Here is a 17,677-nt window from a genome sequence, read left to right on the forward strand (position 1 = left end):
ACCGCCTTCCTTCTCTGGAACCAAACAGACACAAATCTTCAGATTACAGAGCTCAAGGACCCAAACTTTTTTTTTTTAACAACAGAATCCTTTTCTCAAATGAATTATGAGAAACTCAGTATATAAAATAGATACAGTAAGAGAACAGACTGGTGGTTGCCAGAGGTGGGGGGTGGGGGAATGGGTGAAATGAAGGAAGAGGGTCAAAAGGCATAAACTCCCAGTTATAAAATATCTAAGTCCAGGGAAGTAACGTATAGCATGGAGACTATAGGTAATATACAGTTGCCCCTTGGATAATGTGCACGGTCAAAAAGCCAGGTATAACTTTTGACTCTAAAAAAACTTAAAAATAGCTTACTGTTGACCAGCTGCCTTACTGATAACATAACAGTTGATTCATACATATTTTGTATATTATATGTATTATATACTGTATTCTTAAAGTAAGCTAGAGAAAAGAAAATGTTAAGAAAATCATAAGAGAAAACACATTTATGGTACTGTATTGCAAAAAATTCACATGTAAGTGGAACTGTGCAGCTCAAACCTGTGTTGTTCAAGAGTCAGCTGCACCACATGGCATATCTGAAAGTCTCTAAGACATCGCAAAAGTTCTTAGCACAAGAAAAAATATATAACTATTTGTGGTGATGAACGGACGTTAACTAGACTTGTGGTAATTATTTCATAATATATATGTATATTGAGTGGTTATGTTGTACAGCCAAAACTAATATAATGTTATATGTCAATTATATCTCATACTCCCCCCCCCACCCCCGCCCCAGATATAGTGGGACAGTTGGTGGGGGGAGAGCAGAAGCCCCTCCTTGCTGGGCTCCCCCTCCTTGTCCTCTCGACTTCTGCAATAATCCCTGACATCTCTCTGCAAGCCCTAGGGTGTCCCAGACCTTGCTTGAAAACCACAGATACAGTCCCACCTCTACCTTACGTGATGAGGAAACCGAAGCCCAAGGTGGCTCATGGTCTCATAGTGCATTACCAGCAGAATCCAGACAAGAAGTCTCTCCTAATCCCCAGACTGGCTTATTGGAGATTCAGAGGACAAGCTTAAAGGTGCCGACAAATCACTCGGGGCTTATTAAAATGGTTGAGTCAGTCAGGTCTAAGATGGGGCCCAAGAGTCCACATTTCTAACACACTCTCACGTGATGCTGCACTGAGGACCACATGTGAATAGGAAATGAGTCAGCATCAGGTTGTAGGAGATGTGTTTTTCTTCTTTTTTTGGGAGAACAGTTAAAGGCTTGTCTTAGCACAGAAGTCCCAGGTAATACTGGTATATGACAAGGTGGGCAGAGTATTGTCTGCTGTGAGCATCTTCCTGTCTCAGGTTCATGGTTCTGTGGTCAGCTGGCCACCTTGTGCCACAGAAAGTCTGTGGACTGAGGAGGTTCTGGGGCTTTTATTGAGGCAAGAGAGCCCTCCGAGGCCCAGTTAGGGGCGTCTACTTACACAGCGACTAGCTATGGTGGGATCTAGAAGAAGGTTGAGGTGAAAATGTCCTAAATCAGGTGAAGGCTGCTTTTATTGAACCTGGCAGTGCAAAAATCACAGAATAACAATGACACAGCACTTCACAGTTGACAAAGCACTTTACAGTATATAAAACACTTATTTCCTACTATTCATTTTTCCAATATTCATTTTACAGATAAAGGCACTGAGGGATCTGAGAGGTTAATTGGCTTGTGTCCATCACAAAGGAAGTAAACGGCAGAACTCCTAACTTGCACCCAAGTCTTCTGACATTAAGGAATAGTTCTTGCCCCATTCCAAGCCTCTCCTTATTATGAGTATTTAGACTATTGTATTGGATTACACTCACTTGTAACAGGCTTTGTGGATCCATAATTGAGTCTGATTCTCTTCTTTTTAGTCCCCAGCTAAACCCACATTGACACTTAGGCCAAAGGATGGTGGATGGTTTTCCCTCTCTGATCTCCTCCCAGGTCACTGGACTTCTGACTTAATCACTGGACTCTCCAAATAATCTGTAACTGACATCCTCCAGGGGCCAATCAACTGAGAGCAGAACTCTTTGCAGCTCAAAGACCCATTCCAGGTTGTCTTCCTGCATGAGCTCAGTCAGCTTGTCCACTAAGCATCTGCTGGTGATGGCAAACTCTTCCAAACATATTCCTCACAGCGAACATTAAAAGTAAACATGAGCTCACATTTTGAAAAATGAAACAGTACTATTTTCTCCTCCAAAGCTCTTAGTTTTAACTGTAGCAGAATGCAGGGAGGAGCCAGCAGGTGAACTCAGTCTCCAATTAAGACATTAAAAGAAAGAGGTGTTGGGATCCTCAGAGGGTTTTGCCAGGTGCCATCTGCAATTTCTCAGAACTTGACTAGAAGGTGATCAGGGGTGCAAAGTAAAAGCAAAACTGGAATTAATCCATGTAATTACTCTTTAGTAGTTTAGATTTATATTAGTCATGCTATGGTAGTATGGCCGCCATTCTGGAAGCCTTAAAATACATTCTTTGTTTGCATTTTGTCATTACCTTTATTCTTACTGCATTTTGTGGTAGACCATTGGGTCTACACCCCAGGTTGTAGGGACATTTCTTTCCTTTACATTAACTTGGCTAGAATAGAGTCTACTCTCCACTATTTGGGAGGAATGGGCATCTAGTAGAGCCTGATAATAAAAACTGACTGGAAGAGCATTCTAATATTAAACTAGTATAAGGAAAATGCATTGTAAAGGAAAGGGCAATCTTTCTTTCTTTCTTTTTTTTTACTATTCAAAAACTCATTTTTTAGCACCTGTGATTTGTAAGGTGATTTCACATTTCTCTTATTTAAACTTCAGAGAAATCCCATGCAGGAATACAATGAGGGACCCTACATGGTTAGGTATAGGTAATTATCAAAGCCCCTGCTTTTGTTTTTTGGTGGTGGATTTATAGGCACTTACTACATTATTAAAAAGAACTAAATGAATAAGTAAAAGTGAGACACACATGGATCAATGTTGCATAAAACAAGAATTATGATTAACCCAATTCTGTGCACTAGGAGTCAAAAGGAGAAAAAGAAATCTCATGTGTCATCATTATACCATTTTACCCAGGGGGCTGAAAGAGGTCAAGTGACATGGCCCACATCATACAGCTTATGATAATAATTTGAATCCACGTCTGCCTGGTCCTCAGTTTATTTCTCTTTTCCCTATGCCATGCTAAGACAATAAATATCTACATCTCAGAGAGTAAAAACTAGATTCCTAGAGTTCATGACACATCCTCTCACTTTTTTATCTAGAGGCGAGGGTGCCTGTGATGAGCTACAGAGTGGACACACCATCATGGGATAATGTATTTTTGGGGGGATATTTTCCCATTTCTCTGAATGTCAGGTTGGCACAGGTGTCTCACCGTTTGGTCTGCATCCCTGATTTATGAGGTGTGCCTTTCCTCTTCATGAGTTTCTCCATGGCATTGGGGTGGATTATTGGACGGACGGGGTGTCGTTTGTATGTTCCAGGATACTTCTTTTCCACTGCTTGCTCACGCCTGCAGAATGAAAGGAAGAGCCACAGCTCAGTCACTGCAGACAGAAAAGATGGGCAGGATGTTTTCATAGGCTAATTCCACTCACAGATTCTGGTCACCCTTAACAGATATACACTATTTGAATAACAACACTACAACTCAGGTTAAAAGGAAAAAAAAATTTTTTTTCAACTCAATTCAACTAATCTGACTTCACTGTGCTCTTCCACTCTCTGGTGCACTCAGGGGCTGACCTTCCCTCCCCCAACATACCCCATGAGAAACACAGTGCAATGGTAGAGGTCCTACTTATTTTCAGTTATTGTTTTGGTCGGGACCACCGACCGGGGTCTCCTGTCATTGTCAAGAATCCCTTAAACCACTTTCCTCAGCCACCTTATTTCCCCAGGGGGCAAAAGGCTCCCCGTCATCCATGCCAAGCTTTTCTTGAGATGAGGATCCCTTCTTGGAGCCCTTTGGCAGGGGTGAAGTTGCAAGTGTTGATCAAGTGCACATTCCTCTATAACAAACTCTACAGCAACTCCACCCAACTGAAACTTCACCGAGGAAGGGACCTGGGCACAGCACATCCCTTAAGGAATGCTGAGTGAATGAATAAAGTATCTGCCATTTTAGGTTGGAGTAGTAGCAACATGGTGGAACAGTATTTGGGCTGACTGATAGACCCGACGCAGGAAGGACAGACAGAAGTCTGGATACATACTTAATGAGCTCCTTCTCCCGCATTTCTAGCTGCAGCATGATAGCACTGAGTTCCATGTATAAATTATTAGCCCGCTCAAGTTTTCTCTCATAGTGTTCACGAATATCCAGAGCATGCCTATCAAAGAAAAGAGAGGATCAGCGAAGCTGATTACCCTGGGGGAGAACAAAGAACAGGTCTAATGAAGTAAGAACCAGGATGGTTTATGTCAAAAGCATTTGTCTGAGGGCTGTCTAAATTTAAGGATCCCTTGTCTGATGTAACGACTCGGACAAGATGGAGTGGGAGATGGGAAACCAAGCTTTCCCTTGGTTTATCCTTAGGGGCCACAGCCAGCCATACAGAATAGCCAGAAGGAGGCACAGATAAAAATCAGATTGTGATTTGTGTATAATGTGTAGCCTTTGTCTGTGTAGCACTGACAATACCTTAATAAGAATACAGTATAATATACTCATGTTCATGGAAATATGCAATTAAGGCTGACCCCCTGACCCTGTTCTTATCTACGGCACAGATCCTGCCTAATATCGTGGTTATCTATGGCTACATTTTGTACCCCTCAATCAGTCATAAGCATCTTGAGACCAGGAACTACATCTTATAAAGTGCTGCCTTCCACGTCACCTTGGACGGGCACCGAATGAAGAAAGAGCATGGCTCCAGGAGCGCTGGCTGCAGAGATATATTAAAGGAGGATAACAAGGTTACAGGGAGCGGGTGGGACAGTGGGACAAAGGAGGGTTCACTTTGGGGGCAACTTGTAAAGAGAATGAACAGGAAGGAGCAGAGGTGAAAGGTGTGTAGAAGGTGAAATGGTGATTCGCAAAGTGAGTTCCCGCCAGTATCTGCAGGTCTGGGGATGAGACGAGGTGGAGAAGGAAAGAGCAGCCCACCTGAGCTCTTCTCTGCGCCTCCGAATCAGTTCTTCATCTAATCGGTGTATACAAGTTCCCTCACTTTTGATCTTCTCAAAGTGTTTTTTCACCTCTTCTCTCCATTCAGCCTGGGTGAGGACAAAATAGAATTTGTTAGTACTCAAGGAGTTTCAGCCCCTGATATAACCATAGGGTCAGGGGCAGGATGGTATTCCCCTGCGTGTTTTTACTGAAGAGCCTTACGGAATAAATGTTCAATAAATATTAGCTGATAGCAAAATAGCTCATGCTCCTGTATCTGCACCGCCCCCCACCCCCCACACCATGACCTCATTTTCTGTATTTAGTCCAACATGGGATGCCATCTCTTTTCCAGTTTCCTTGCCACACTGGCCACCAGAAATATCACAGCCGGCATACTGGCCATCACCTCTGGAACAAGAGAGCTCAGTTTTAAGTGAAGATGGTGGCTGAGATGGCCTGGCCAAAAAGAGAGCTCTTCTAACCATCTGGTATAAGGACGTGCCAGTAAGAATATGATCGTGTTTACAATTGGCACCAGAAGTTCTCTTAGGTTTTGTTTATGAAAATATCTTGGGGCACCTGGTGGCTCAGTTGGTTAAGCGTCTGCCTTCGGCTCAGGTCGTGATCCCGGGGTCCTGGGATCAAGCCCCACGTCAGGCTCCCTGCTCTGCGGGGAGTCTGCCTTTCCCTCTACCTCTGCCCGCCCCTCTCTCTCTGTGTCTCATGAATAAATAAAATCTTAAAAAGAAAAAAAGAAAATATCTTGAAAGAATATTTGGAGTAGAAGAACAGGGCATGAACAGCAGGACTTGGGAATAAAAACATAGGGAACTCTACAGGAATTGGGGAGTGAGGGAAAGAACAGGAAAAGAGAAAGAGGAGAAAAAGTATGGCTAAACAATGTAGTAGTTTGACAAAATTTTTAGAATGGGGATGAATACCTAATATGTGATTTCAGTTATTCAAAACGTAAGCCTCTTCCAATTTCCAAAAACTTTAGTAAAGTCTCTGACATTCACCTTGACTTTGGATGAGTGTTCTGTTTTTTTAGACATCAAGAAGAGGTGCTGAACTTTACATTTGGGTCAATGACAGGATAAAGATAAAGGAACAACCACAAGATGGTGGGGATGGGGCCCCAAAATTTTAGGAAGGCAGAGTGAGAGTGACCATGAAATTATAAATCTCCCAGGAATTCACAGACTATGTTAGGACACTGGGATTTCCACAAGGCATGGAATTCCAAGCCAATTTTATCTAAATTTTAGGGGTTAGAAAAACCTCTGCTGGAATATAGTCTACAGACAGTTTCTAGAAAACAGCTAAAGGAGATGTTTCCTCAAATTACATATAAATTACAGTCACAGGAAGCTAATGAGATTAAGATAATTTCCAGTAAAGGCTAGATGTGTAACTAAATGCCTCTATATATTCTTCCTCTGGAGCTATTCTATTACCTTGAGATTCATGTTTAAAAATGATTTCTCTAGATCATGGAAGAAGTCATGCTTAAGTAATTGTGAAATTACAGAAGGTTTCTCCCCAAATTTGCTGTTTATCATTTAGTTTTTTTTTTTAGGATTTTATTAATTTTTGACAGAGAGAGAGAGAGTATAAGCAGGGGGAGTAGAAGGGAGAGGGAGAAGCAGACTCCCTGCTGAGCAGGGAGCCTGACGTGGGGCTGGATCCCAGGACCCTGGGATCAAGACCTGAGCCGAAGGCAGACGCCTAACCGACTGAGCCACCCAGGCGCCCCTCTCATTTACTTTTATAAAGGAAATCATATTGTAATTATTTAGAAAGCGATCATCCTGCTTATCTGCTTATAATATGCTAGATCTTCATATATATATATATATATATATAGAGAGAGAGAGAGAGAGAGAGAGAGACTGACCATTGGAGAAAGATTTCTGTCAGTCAGTTGACTTTTGGGACCAAACCTGCCAAACAATGTCATCAGAAAGTAAAGGTCATCAGAAAGTAAAGGTCATCAGAGAGTGAAGGTCATCAGAAACTCAGATCCAGAATGCGCTGCCCATTGTTTGGTAACAGTCTTTGACAGTATTAAGCAATGAATGCAAGTTTGGTTGAGCCTCCAGTAATGCTGTTCTTGCAATCATCAGATCAAAGTCTGAAGGAAGAATACCTGAGCTTTAAGAAGCCTAAGATTGACAATCAAGAGTTGTTAGACCAAAAAAAGGTAAGGGAGAGGGCCAGGTTTGGGCCTTAAAGTGTCCTCTTTTATGCAAAAACGTATCTGTAGACACCAGTACAGTACCTAAAGAAAGAACCAGGAAAAGGAATATCTCCCTCTGGTGGTCAGGAATCAGCTGTCACAGAACAGATTTTTTTTTTTTAATTCTTGAAAATCTTGAGGAAATAAATCTCCTAATATCTAGCTTATGGGAATGGAAATAAAGAGAACCTTTTTAAGATTGAATATTGAAAACTATTAAAAAAGTAGATTTTCAAAAAGAAGTCCCCCCCACCACCATGAAGAGGGAGCAGGATGTGTGGGAAAACCCCAGGTCCTGATTCATAATGTATTTTCCCCAAAGCTATGGTGTTACTGGAAGATGTTAATTTTGGAGTTCCATCATGCTTAGAATCTTTACATAATAGGAGCTCCAATTTGCACTTAATCTTCAGACATGTCTGGACATATCTGAAGAAATGGAAGGTGGATAGGCCGGAAACCAGTTTGCACAGAGACTGAGGTACCTCTGAGAGAAAATGCGGCACGAGAGAAAGGAGAAATCCTGCATGAACCTGACCTATAACAAAACCACCATTATAGGAGTGGGGGAGCATTTCCCAGTGTTTCATTAAAATATCTATAAAACACTGGGCCATAACCACCACTGCTCTGTTACCTTTAACCAAGTTTAACTCAACAGAGAAAGGAAGAGTTCATTGTGTAAATAGAACAATGTGCAGCTTTGGAATCTTGAGGAGTCCAGAGCTTTAGTTACAGGAGGAAATGGCAGCTCCTGATGGGTGAGGGCAGTGCCTTAGGATATGGCGGCATCCAGTGGATGCCAGCTGGGCCTACGGTCTTGTAGCAGAAAACAGAGCTAACCCACAAGGTAATACCTCACAGACACTAGCAGGAGACTGCTGTGTCAGGCCAGTCAGTGGAAAGCAGAGCAGATGTTACTATGAGGTTACTGAGATCCCTACTCTTCACTGGGAATTCCTTCCAAATGCATGTGAAGGGGTGAAGGGAGGGAGTAGGGGGTGCTTCACAAGGTATTCAAGTCCCGGGGAAGCAGATAAGGGAAAAATCCAGTGAAACTTGGGTTTTTACCATTAGTGGGACCCTTTTTATGTCCTAGATAAGGCCTGGGAAAGGCCATCCCATTTAAAAGGTTTTCGTCTTCTCCAGCCTTCCAGTTATTCAATCAGTAGATTGAACAGGTAAATTCAGAGAGACAGAGAGTAGAACAGAGATTACCAGGGGCCAAGGGGAGGAGGGAATGGGAAATGACTGCTTAATGGGGTGATGAAAACTTTTGGAAATAGTGGTGACAGTTTCACAATGTTGTCAATTTAATTAATGCCACTGAACTGCACACTTCAAAATGGTTAAAATGGCAAATTTTGTTTTATTCATATTTTACTGCAATTTTTTAAAAAGGAAAAAAAGAAGTGGAGCCTGTTCCAGCCTAGCTGGAGGAATAGAGAAGCAGAATGTTGGGGGGCTAAGTAGCAGCAAATCAGAGATTCTGAGTCAGAAAAGACTCAAGAGGTCATCAAGTCCAACCCTTGACTGGCACAGGAATCCTCTTTACTCCCTTCCCAGCCTCTACCTAAGGACCTACTTGCTCGTGATGAAATTGTTCTTTTTTTTTCTTCAGTTTTAAAAATTTATTTACGTAATCTCTCTACCCCACATGGGGCTCAAACTCATGACCCCCGAGATCAAGGGTTGTATGCCCTTCCAACTGAGCCAGCCAGGGGCCCCATGATGAGATTACTCTTAAGGAGTACAGTCTGTCCCTATAATGAACTCCATGCATCTGCAATTCCCAGCCCCTGAATTTCTGGGTGGTTGCAGTGGTACTCAAAAGGGAACCAGACTGGTGCAAAGCAGAGTGTGGGGGAAGAGCTTAGAAGCAGGGCACAAGGCCCACCTGGCAGTAGGGACGTGGGACCCCGCTAAAATGTTTTCTAACAACTGATATCCAGTGCTGGGGTGCCTGGCTGGCTCAGTCAGCACAGCATGCGACTCTCGGTCTCAGGGTTGTGAGTTCAAGCTCCACATTGGGCATAGAGCTCACAAAAAAAAAAAAAAAAAAAAAAAGAAAGAAAGAAAGAAAGAAAAAGAAAAAGACTGATAGCAAATGCAATTAAATACCAGGAGCACTAGTTGCCTGCTTGGAGAAATAGGTTACTGTGTAGGAATGAGAAGCAGCTTTGGCAGAACGGAATATTGTAGTAGAATCGGTTGCTGGGTTCATCTGTGCTATAGAAGCTGCTGAGAAACAGTGGAAGCAGCTACTCTCAGGAAGGAGTCAGCTGGGCTCCTGGCAGTACTCCTGACGGACAGTTTTGGTGGAAAGTGGAGACCCGTGGATTCCAACCACGGACAGATAACTGATGTGGACTGGGCTCTGTCAGCAGGCAGGGGGTGAGAAAGCCTCAGGTATGAGACTGCAGACTAGCAAAACCAGGTGTTAAATAGTCAGCTCCGTCCCCATCTGAGTGGCATCGAGTCAAAGCACCTTGGAGAGGAGTCCCCCAGCTGCCACTTTGTCCATCTCAGGAGTTCACCAGAATGTAACAACCCAAAGGAGGCTTCATTTCCGTAGCTTCGTGGGCAGTGAATAACATCTTACAATCGAGCAGTTCTTTAGTTTCCAATACAGTTGCATTTTTATCTTCTCATTTGGTCCTAGCTAAAACCCCATAAGGAAGAGAAGACACGATCATCTTCATGGTTTTTTTTGATGAGTATGCTGAGGTTTAGAGATTTTAGTGATTTATCCAAGATCATAGGACAAGGGGTAGACTCATGTCTGTTGCTTTTCTTAGTACTTCAGTAGCTAGTTCATAAAAACTTTATCAGTAGCCAGAGAGGGTCTGAATTTCAGACCCAGAGACAAACCAGCTTGTAAGTACCTGAAATAATCCTAGGAACTGGCATGCATAGCAGATTTGGGGCTATTTAAGGAGAGGTAAAATTTTATGTTGGGAGAAACATGTGGAAGAATTAATATTAAAAGATGCCCAGTGTACTGTCTTCCCCTTCCTCTTCCTCCCCACTTCATATTCTTGCTCCAAAAGAAACTTTTCTGAATTCAATCTTACTGCTGCATGAATTGGTAAACGTGAGTTGTACAAATGAGGGTACTGGATGTGGGCGCTTAGCTGCACTATACAGTGCTTTGCACACGGTGGGCATTCAGAAGATGTGGCACTGGCTTCAGGAGTGACATTCTGGGAGCACTCAAGTAAACAATGTTTCCAATTTGAAGTTTTCCAAGTACACAGTTATACTGTCTCAATGGCTTGTGACTTAGTACTCTCACCAAAAACTGCTTTTCCAAACTGTGGTATGAATACTTTTATGGGAAAGGAAGCAAAGCTGTAATTGCAACCGTATCCTAAAGTTTGAAAGATTCCCTAGAAAGTACTTACTATTCTCTTTCATTTCACAAAAGGGCCTAAGTCTTCCTCTGAACACGAACACATAGAGATTGGACAGATTGCTTTTCCGTGCCCCACACTTACACATATTTGAATAGATAGGCAATAGTGTTAATAGTTCTCAAGGAGTTTATCTGAATTTTTAAAGCCATAAGTCTAGAATGATCTGTAAGACAGTAAAGGCTAACAGGTACATTAAATTACATTTTACCTGGTGCTAATACGTGACACATAGAGTTAGGGGAAAGGTTCTCTCTGGGCCTAATTCTATCCTGGGCTCTCTCTGGTCCTTAACTTCCCTCCACCGTACTTAAGATTTTTCTCCTTCAAGGGAACAAGGGAAGCAACCCTTTCATGAAGGTTGGCAGTAACTTTTTTTTAAGTCTTTTTTTTTTTTTTAATTTAAGTAATCTCTATACCCAACATGGGTCTTGAACTCACAACCCCGAGATGAAGAGTCTCATGCTCTTCCAACTGAGCCAGCCAGGCGCCCTGGTCAGCAGTAATTCCAATTCAAATATATTTCTCTTTTCTCTTCAACAATTTCACCACCCTGAGGATGACATTCTGATACATGTTCCTTTCAAATGAGATAATGATATATCTTAAGTGTTTAAAAAACTCCAAAATTTCCCATGTGTGAGGTATCACAGCTATTGCTTCACAACGGCTAGAGCTCTAGAATTGCCACAAGAATCAGAATGGTTCTAAGCGTTCTTCTTTTTCATCAAGAGTTCCCCGGCTGCGTGTTCAGTACACTGGAGGAGAGCTTCCAGACTTACCTGAGACTTGAAGTAGGTTTCTTGTGGGGTAGCAAGAACGTCTGCAGAGGCGATGTCTAAATGCATGAGCGTCTGCCGGAAAGAAGGCCGGTTGCGAGGTTTACTCTGCCTATAGGTTAAAAAAGACAGCTTGTGCATTGCAGAGGCTGTGTCCGGGAGGATAAAGATTTTATTCTACTTTATCGAAAACATTTTTGGCTCCACGCATAGCTATACCTCAGGCCATGTGCACATACTGAGGAGCAAAAGGAAAATGTAATCAGGAGATACCTGTAATGATAAAATGGAAATCTCCAGGATCAGTGGCCTGTTTGATAATAACAGTACCTTAGGGCTAGTAAAGTCATAATAGCTATCATTTAATAAGGCCTACTGTTTCAGGATATACCAAGTTCTTTATTTATCAATAACTCCAAGTCTGCCAGGCTTTAACCAGGTGATTCGCTCCAAATCCATATCGGAGACTTCCCTGCGGTTTCAGAGAAATTTTAAACGTGGTTTTGAGGAAGAAGGTAAAAGAGAATCTTAGGAGAAAGAGATTTCTTACCACGTCTGTTTCATAAGGATTTTGAATCCATCAGGGCAAGTGGAAGGAACTGGAAGGTGTAGGCTATTGCTTCCAACACCCCAAATAATGGCCGAAGAGTCTACATCTTTGTAAGGAATCTCTCCTGTCAGCAGCTCCCAAAGCACCACTCCAAAAGACCTACAGCAGTACCAGGAACAGGTACCAAAGACAGTGCAGAAAGACTGGTTGGTATTTTAGTTCTTTACTCATGTTTAATCAAATATATACCCAGTTTCAAAATTCTAATACCGCCATAAGAAGAACAGAAACAGCCAGGAAAAGTCTGGAAAAGAAACTCAGTGAGGGGTAACCAACACTGCTTGATATTAAGACATATCATAAGGCTTCAGTAATTAACTCTGGTGTGTGAATAGACAGCCAGACTAATGGAAGGGAACAGAAATCCATAAATAGGCCAAATATATAGGACTTGAGTATATGATAGAAGGGATATCCCAAACCAGTGCAGAACACTGACTAGTCAGTAAATGCTGTTGGGACAACTGAGGGTAAAATTAAATCTATAGCTCATCTTACATCAAGATACATTCCAAATGAATCAAAAATTCAAATGTGAAAAGAAACAATGAAACCATAAACCCCTGAAAGAACACATGGGAAATTTTTTTTCTTTTTACTAATCTTAGAGTGGTGAAAGCTTTCTAATTATGAGATCCAGGAGCCACAAACGGAGACACTGATCAGTTAAATTGCATTTTAAAAAAAAATCTAGCATGGAGAAAGAACTCCACCATAAACAAAATAACAAAATGTGAAAAGTAGCCATAATTCATGCACACAAAAGGCTAATCTCCTTAATATATAAAATACTCTTATAAATTGATGAGAATCAAGATCAGAGAGCTTGGCAAAGGATCAGAATAGCTCACAAATAAGAAATTACCAATGGTTTGTAAATATATGAAAAAACGTACAACCTAACTTGTAAGTTATAAGATGGGGAACGCACATTAAAGCTGCACCCAAGACACCATGTGTTACCTAGATGGTTGGCAAAAATCCAGAAAGTTAGCACATTTTGTTGGTGAGACTGAGAAAACACTTACCCATTTCTGTTGGGAACATAATTGGTATAATCCCAAAGGAGGACATGTTGGTGATAATTACCCCAATTACAAATGATCCCACATTTCTACTTTATCTTACTTACTCTGGTGTTACATGTAATTTTAACATATGCTATTATTTTGGTTTTAAGCCTAAAAGTTATTAGTAGCCGGTTTTAAGGATGGGAGAAAAGTGACTACAGGGAAATATACTATTAATAGTAAAGATTCGTAATCTCAGAGGAAAAGCTGATAAAGATTTTTAAAAGGCCAAAAAATAAAAAAGCATAGCTCATACGGGATGTTTACGAAAAGGGCAAACAGCCCTATTATACACTTCAAATAGCTCTAAAGCACATAACCGTATCACAGCAAAGTACATCACTGATACACTCGGTGATGGTCTGAGGCACCAAGACTAGGTAAACTTTGTTTAGTGTATTTTATTTAAGAAGGTAAGAATTATGTAATATATTTCCCAAAGACTTTTATGCCAAATGCTTATTTGAAGTAAACTTTCCATTTTCCAGAAAGTTCAGCGTATTCTGTGAAGGTCTCCCAAACTGATGATTTACTAAATAGACATTCACCCTAATTCCCCTTCCAGTCCTTCTCTCCAGATTCATCATGACACTGGGTAGTACCTCAGACAATAGGAGCCTGAAATCAGCCAGCAGTGAGTAACACTAAAGAATATTTTGGGAAAGTAGAAGTGTTGGAGGAGGAAAGGACTCATAGGGTGAAGTGGGAAAGGCTTTCTCGTCGGGACAGATGGCACCGCTCACCATATATCGACTTTTTCAGAGACAGGTTCGTTGCGTATCACCTCTGGTGCCATCCATGCAACCGTGCCGGCGAAGGACATCTTGGTACTTTTGTCACTGAGTTCCTTAGATGTGCCAAAATCTGAAATCTTTACCGCATCTGTGTGAGTCACCAAAACACTTTAAAAAGAAATAAAGAGAACACCCAGATCATTAGTACTAATACAAATCATGACAGTAATTGGCAACTTCGTGTGCTGCCTCCTACCTTGTAGATTTCAGCCTGCTAGTTCCAGTATCACGGGGGCATTAGCTACACGCTAGACAGAGCATCACTCACACAGGGGAGGCCACACAGCACAGCTCCCCCTGGTCTCATCCAGCCTCCATCGCTTGCTAACTTTGTGACCTCTGCCAAGCTACCTGATTCTTCTAAGCCAGCTTTCTCATCGTAAGATGGAGACACCTCAGGTCCCAGTAATCTTACCCACAATTCAAGCGTGCAGAAAACTCTGAACACGGGGTATAAATATTTTCTCATCTATATCAAGCAAACTCATTTTATTCATCTGTGGCTCATTAGAGAGTGTTGTCCTAGACTTTCTTGGTGTGTGAGGTAATGCACTATGTTACCTTTCTGAAATCCTCCAAGAGTTTTTGCTAAGGAATTACGGGTATAATAATGGCCTCATGGAATTTTCACTTGAATTAAAAGAAGATAAGAGATGTAAAACACCCATGCTCAATAAATATTGGTTTCCACCTTGCCAGTCTCAGACAAACCACTAAGAAAAACACTTACTTTAAAACACTGTTTAAATGATGGCCAACTAAAATCACACATAGGGATTTTTACATTAAAAGGCTAATAAGTATGCTGGGATTCCAGCAATGTTGATAAGGAAAAGCTGGAATAAATTTAGGCTTAAGTAGATTCCACACAAGTCAAGTTTGCCTTTTTATGGTATTTATCTGAAATGTGACCTGAGGGAAATTGCTTTTCTAGCATTAAAGATGAATACATCTGGTACCAGTCTAATTCAAAATATTAGTATACTTACAAACTAGACTGAATTCACTTGAAATAACTTGTTTAGAACTTTAGAATGTTAATGAGTTAGGGTTTCAGAGGCTTAATGGTCTAGAGACTTATTCTTAATAAGAAAAAGCCTTGATATTCATGGTATCAGAATTGAGGTGGCTAGAAAACAGAAAACTTCTCAGTCTCTCTCCTCCCTTCACTGCACATTTGTCCCTTTCCATGCCAGTATCACACGGCTCTCTAGTTACCAAACGGCTCTGCTTACAACTGCTTTAGAATACCTTCATCCACAACCGACCCCTAGTTTTGCACCTGATATGTAAAATTTACATACTTTGGAAATTTGGATTTAATGGTTTTAGTCATGGTGAAAATGCATATGGATTTAAATATCACGGGATATCTGACATAGTTTCAGAGCTGATGGTATCATTTAGCCTGAAAGTCAGAAAAGGTGATAAGCCCCTAGAAAGAAAAACACTAGAAGCTTCCTCTTCGGCCTCTTTTGTGCTGCTCACTATGAGACTTTTTTTTTTTTTTTAAAGCTGTGACGAGTGTTGGGTTAGACATTTTATTTTATTTTATTTATTTATTTTTTAAGATTTTATTTATTTGACAGAGAGAGACACACAGCAAGAGAGGGAACACAAGCAGGGGGTGTGGGAGAGGGAGAAGCAGGCTTCCCGCTGAGCAGGGAGCCTGATGGAGGGCTCGATCCCAGGACCCTGAGACCATGACCTGAGCCGAAGGCAGACACTTAACGACTGAGCCACCCAGGCGCCCGGGTCACTAGGAGACCTCCTGCTATGGCAAGAAGGAATGGACATGGGGAGAGACTACAGGGCACATGAGGTTAGAACTTGTGTAAAGTCTTCCCTGAGACAAAGCTGGGGTCACACAGCCTAAGATTTAATGCGGGTAATGAAATCTCTCTTTAAAGCAAGCCAGACTGATCTTTGTCTTCTCAAAGTTAGTTTGAAACCCAAAGAGGCCAAGGCTGCTGGAAGTTCAAGGAAGTACTGATAACAGAGGGAAAGTCTTATTGGGTAACTTATTACCCTAATCTGTAAATGACAGGAGTCAAAGAAAGTAGCATGTGATTTTATACATTCTAAAACTTCCTGACTTCTTCCTCTACAGTTAATTCTCAAGGGGAACAATGGTTAAGAAGGAGACCATTCAAAGAGGTCTTTGGCAAGTATTTTGTGTCCTTTGTGTGTGTGTAGTGGATGACAAAAGCAACAGGTTGTGTAAGAATGTGAGCAGATGGAATAAAGACTATAATAAAGTTTATTTGCAAGTAAAGCAAGGAGGGGGCTGTTCAGGGAGCTAACGACTAGGATAAGCACTGCAGAGAAAGGGTGATAAGCGAGAGCTGCTTTGAAGTTTATAATCAAGGACTGATTTGTATCTTCCATGGACAGGAGGCAGAAATCATTGTGAATCCCTCACCTTCACATGACGAGTAGGATGCAGGCTGGGGCTTTAGGTCTAAAAGTTCTGGGCTCAAGTCCTAGCTCCATGACTTTGGGCTCTGAGCCCTCATTTTTCTTTTTCTTTTCTTTCTTTTTTAGAAGGGGAGAAGGAGGGAGTGGGGCAGAGGAAGAGAGAGAATCACAAGCAGGCTCCACGCCCCTCTCACAACCCTAAGATCACGACCTGAGCCAAAAATCAAGAGTCGGACACTAAACCGACTGAGCCACCCAGGTGTCCCCCATGTTTCTTACCTAAAATAAGAAGAATGATGCTTGTTGCAACTATCCCCACACAATTTTTGCCAACATCAAAGCAGATGTGATAATGGATATTTAAAAAAATACCATAAACCATGAAAGCACTACGCAGACATGTTTTTGAAGAAAGGTTAATTCCTCTCTGCTTCTCTAAACCAAAATGTGATGAGAAATAATAAAAAAAAAATGTTTAAAAACAGGAGCTATAATGAAATACACCATTTTATCAATTCCTTTCTTCCCTTGATGTGGTCTGGGGAAACGAATAAACACTCCTCTTAAAGTGGTTATTGAGAGCCAAAGAATCATTTTGAAAACAGATCACTAGAAACAACTCTGCTTCTCTTAAATAGCCAGTTTATATTATCTTATGGACACTGTGAACCTTGTGACTATTTACTTCCTTCTTTGCTTAGACTCTAGGAAGGTCAGAGTCAAATCTACAGTCCACCTCTACCAATGGTACAGAATCTTGTGGCGTACATTTTGTGAGCAAGCTTTAGTTCTAATGTTATTTTCTCTTTGCCTCAGTCTCTTATTCATCCATTTTTATCCTATTGCATACATTTCTGAAACTCAGTTTTTAACACAACAAATCAAGCCTTCAGGTGGGAAAGTTTGGCATTAAGTATCTGGGATGATGGAGAGTGAATACCTCCGTTAATAATGAATCTTGTTTCACAGCTGCACAGTTAAAAAGCAACACAAAGGGAAAACTAGTGTCAAATGCTTGGAGCTATCTGCCACATAGGTAAGTAAGTTGGTCAACAATAATCCAAAAAACATGCAAAAAGAATTACCCACTGTGCCGATTTAAACTCAACCGAAAGTATGATGTCTGAAAACAACCATGCTTGATAAAAATTCCCTTATTTCAAAGCAATAAAACAAAATGGCTGAAAAATTAGCTCCCAAA

The 17,677-nt window shown here is 41.3% G+C and overlaps 1 protein-coding gene across 1 annotated transcript in view; it reads right to left on the reverse strand.

Moving 5' to 3' along the window:
- MAP3K13 (mitogen-activated protein kinase kinase kinase 13) overlaps positions 1–17,677 on the reverse strand; it is a 38,611-nt gene that overhangs the window by 9,104 nt on the left and 11,830 nt on the right. The window contains exons 4-9 of the mRNA XM_028101015.1: positions 14,008–14,166; positions 12,135–12,293; positions 11,588–11,696; positions 5,148–5,257; positions 4,252–4,368; positions 3,411–3,548 (exon numbers count right to left, since the gene is read on the reverse strand). Coding sequence (XP_027956816.1) covers positions 3,411–3,548; positions 4,252–4,368; positions 5,148–5,257; positions 11,588–11,696; positions 12,135–12,293; positions 14,008–14,166 — 792 coding nt within the window. The remainder of the gene's footprint in view (positions 1–3,410; positions 3,549–4,251; positions 4,369–5,147; positions 5,258–11,587; positions 11,697–12,134; positions 12,294–14,007; positions 14,167–17,677) is intronic.

Source organism: Eumetopias jubatus, unplaced genomic scaffold (genome assembly GCF_037043125.1).
Source record: "Eumetopias jubatus isolate StellerSeaLion01/CBP00866 unplaced genomic scaffold, mEumJub1_p1.0 scaffold_1, whole genome shotgun sequence".
Taxonomy (NCBI): domain Eukaryota; kingdom Metazoa; phylum Chordata; class Mammalia; order Carnivora; family Otariidae; genus Eumetopias; species Eumetopias jubatus.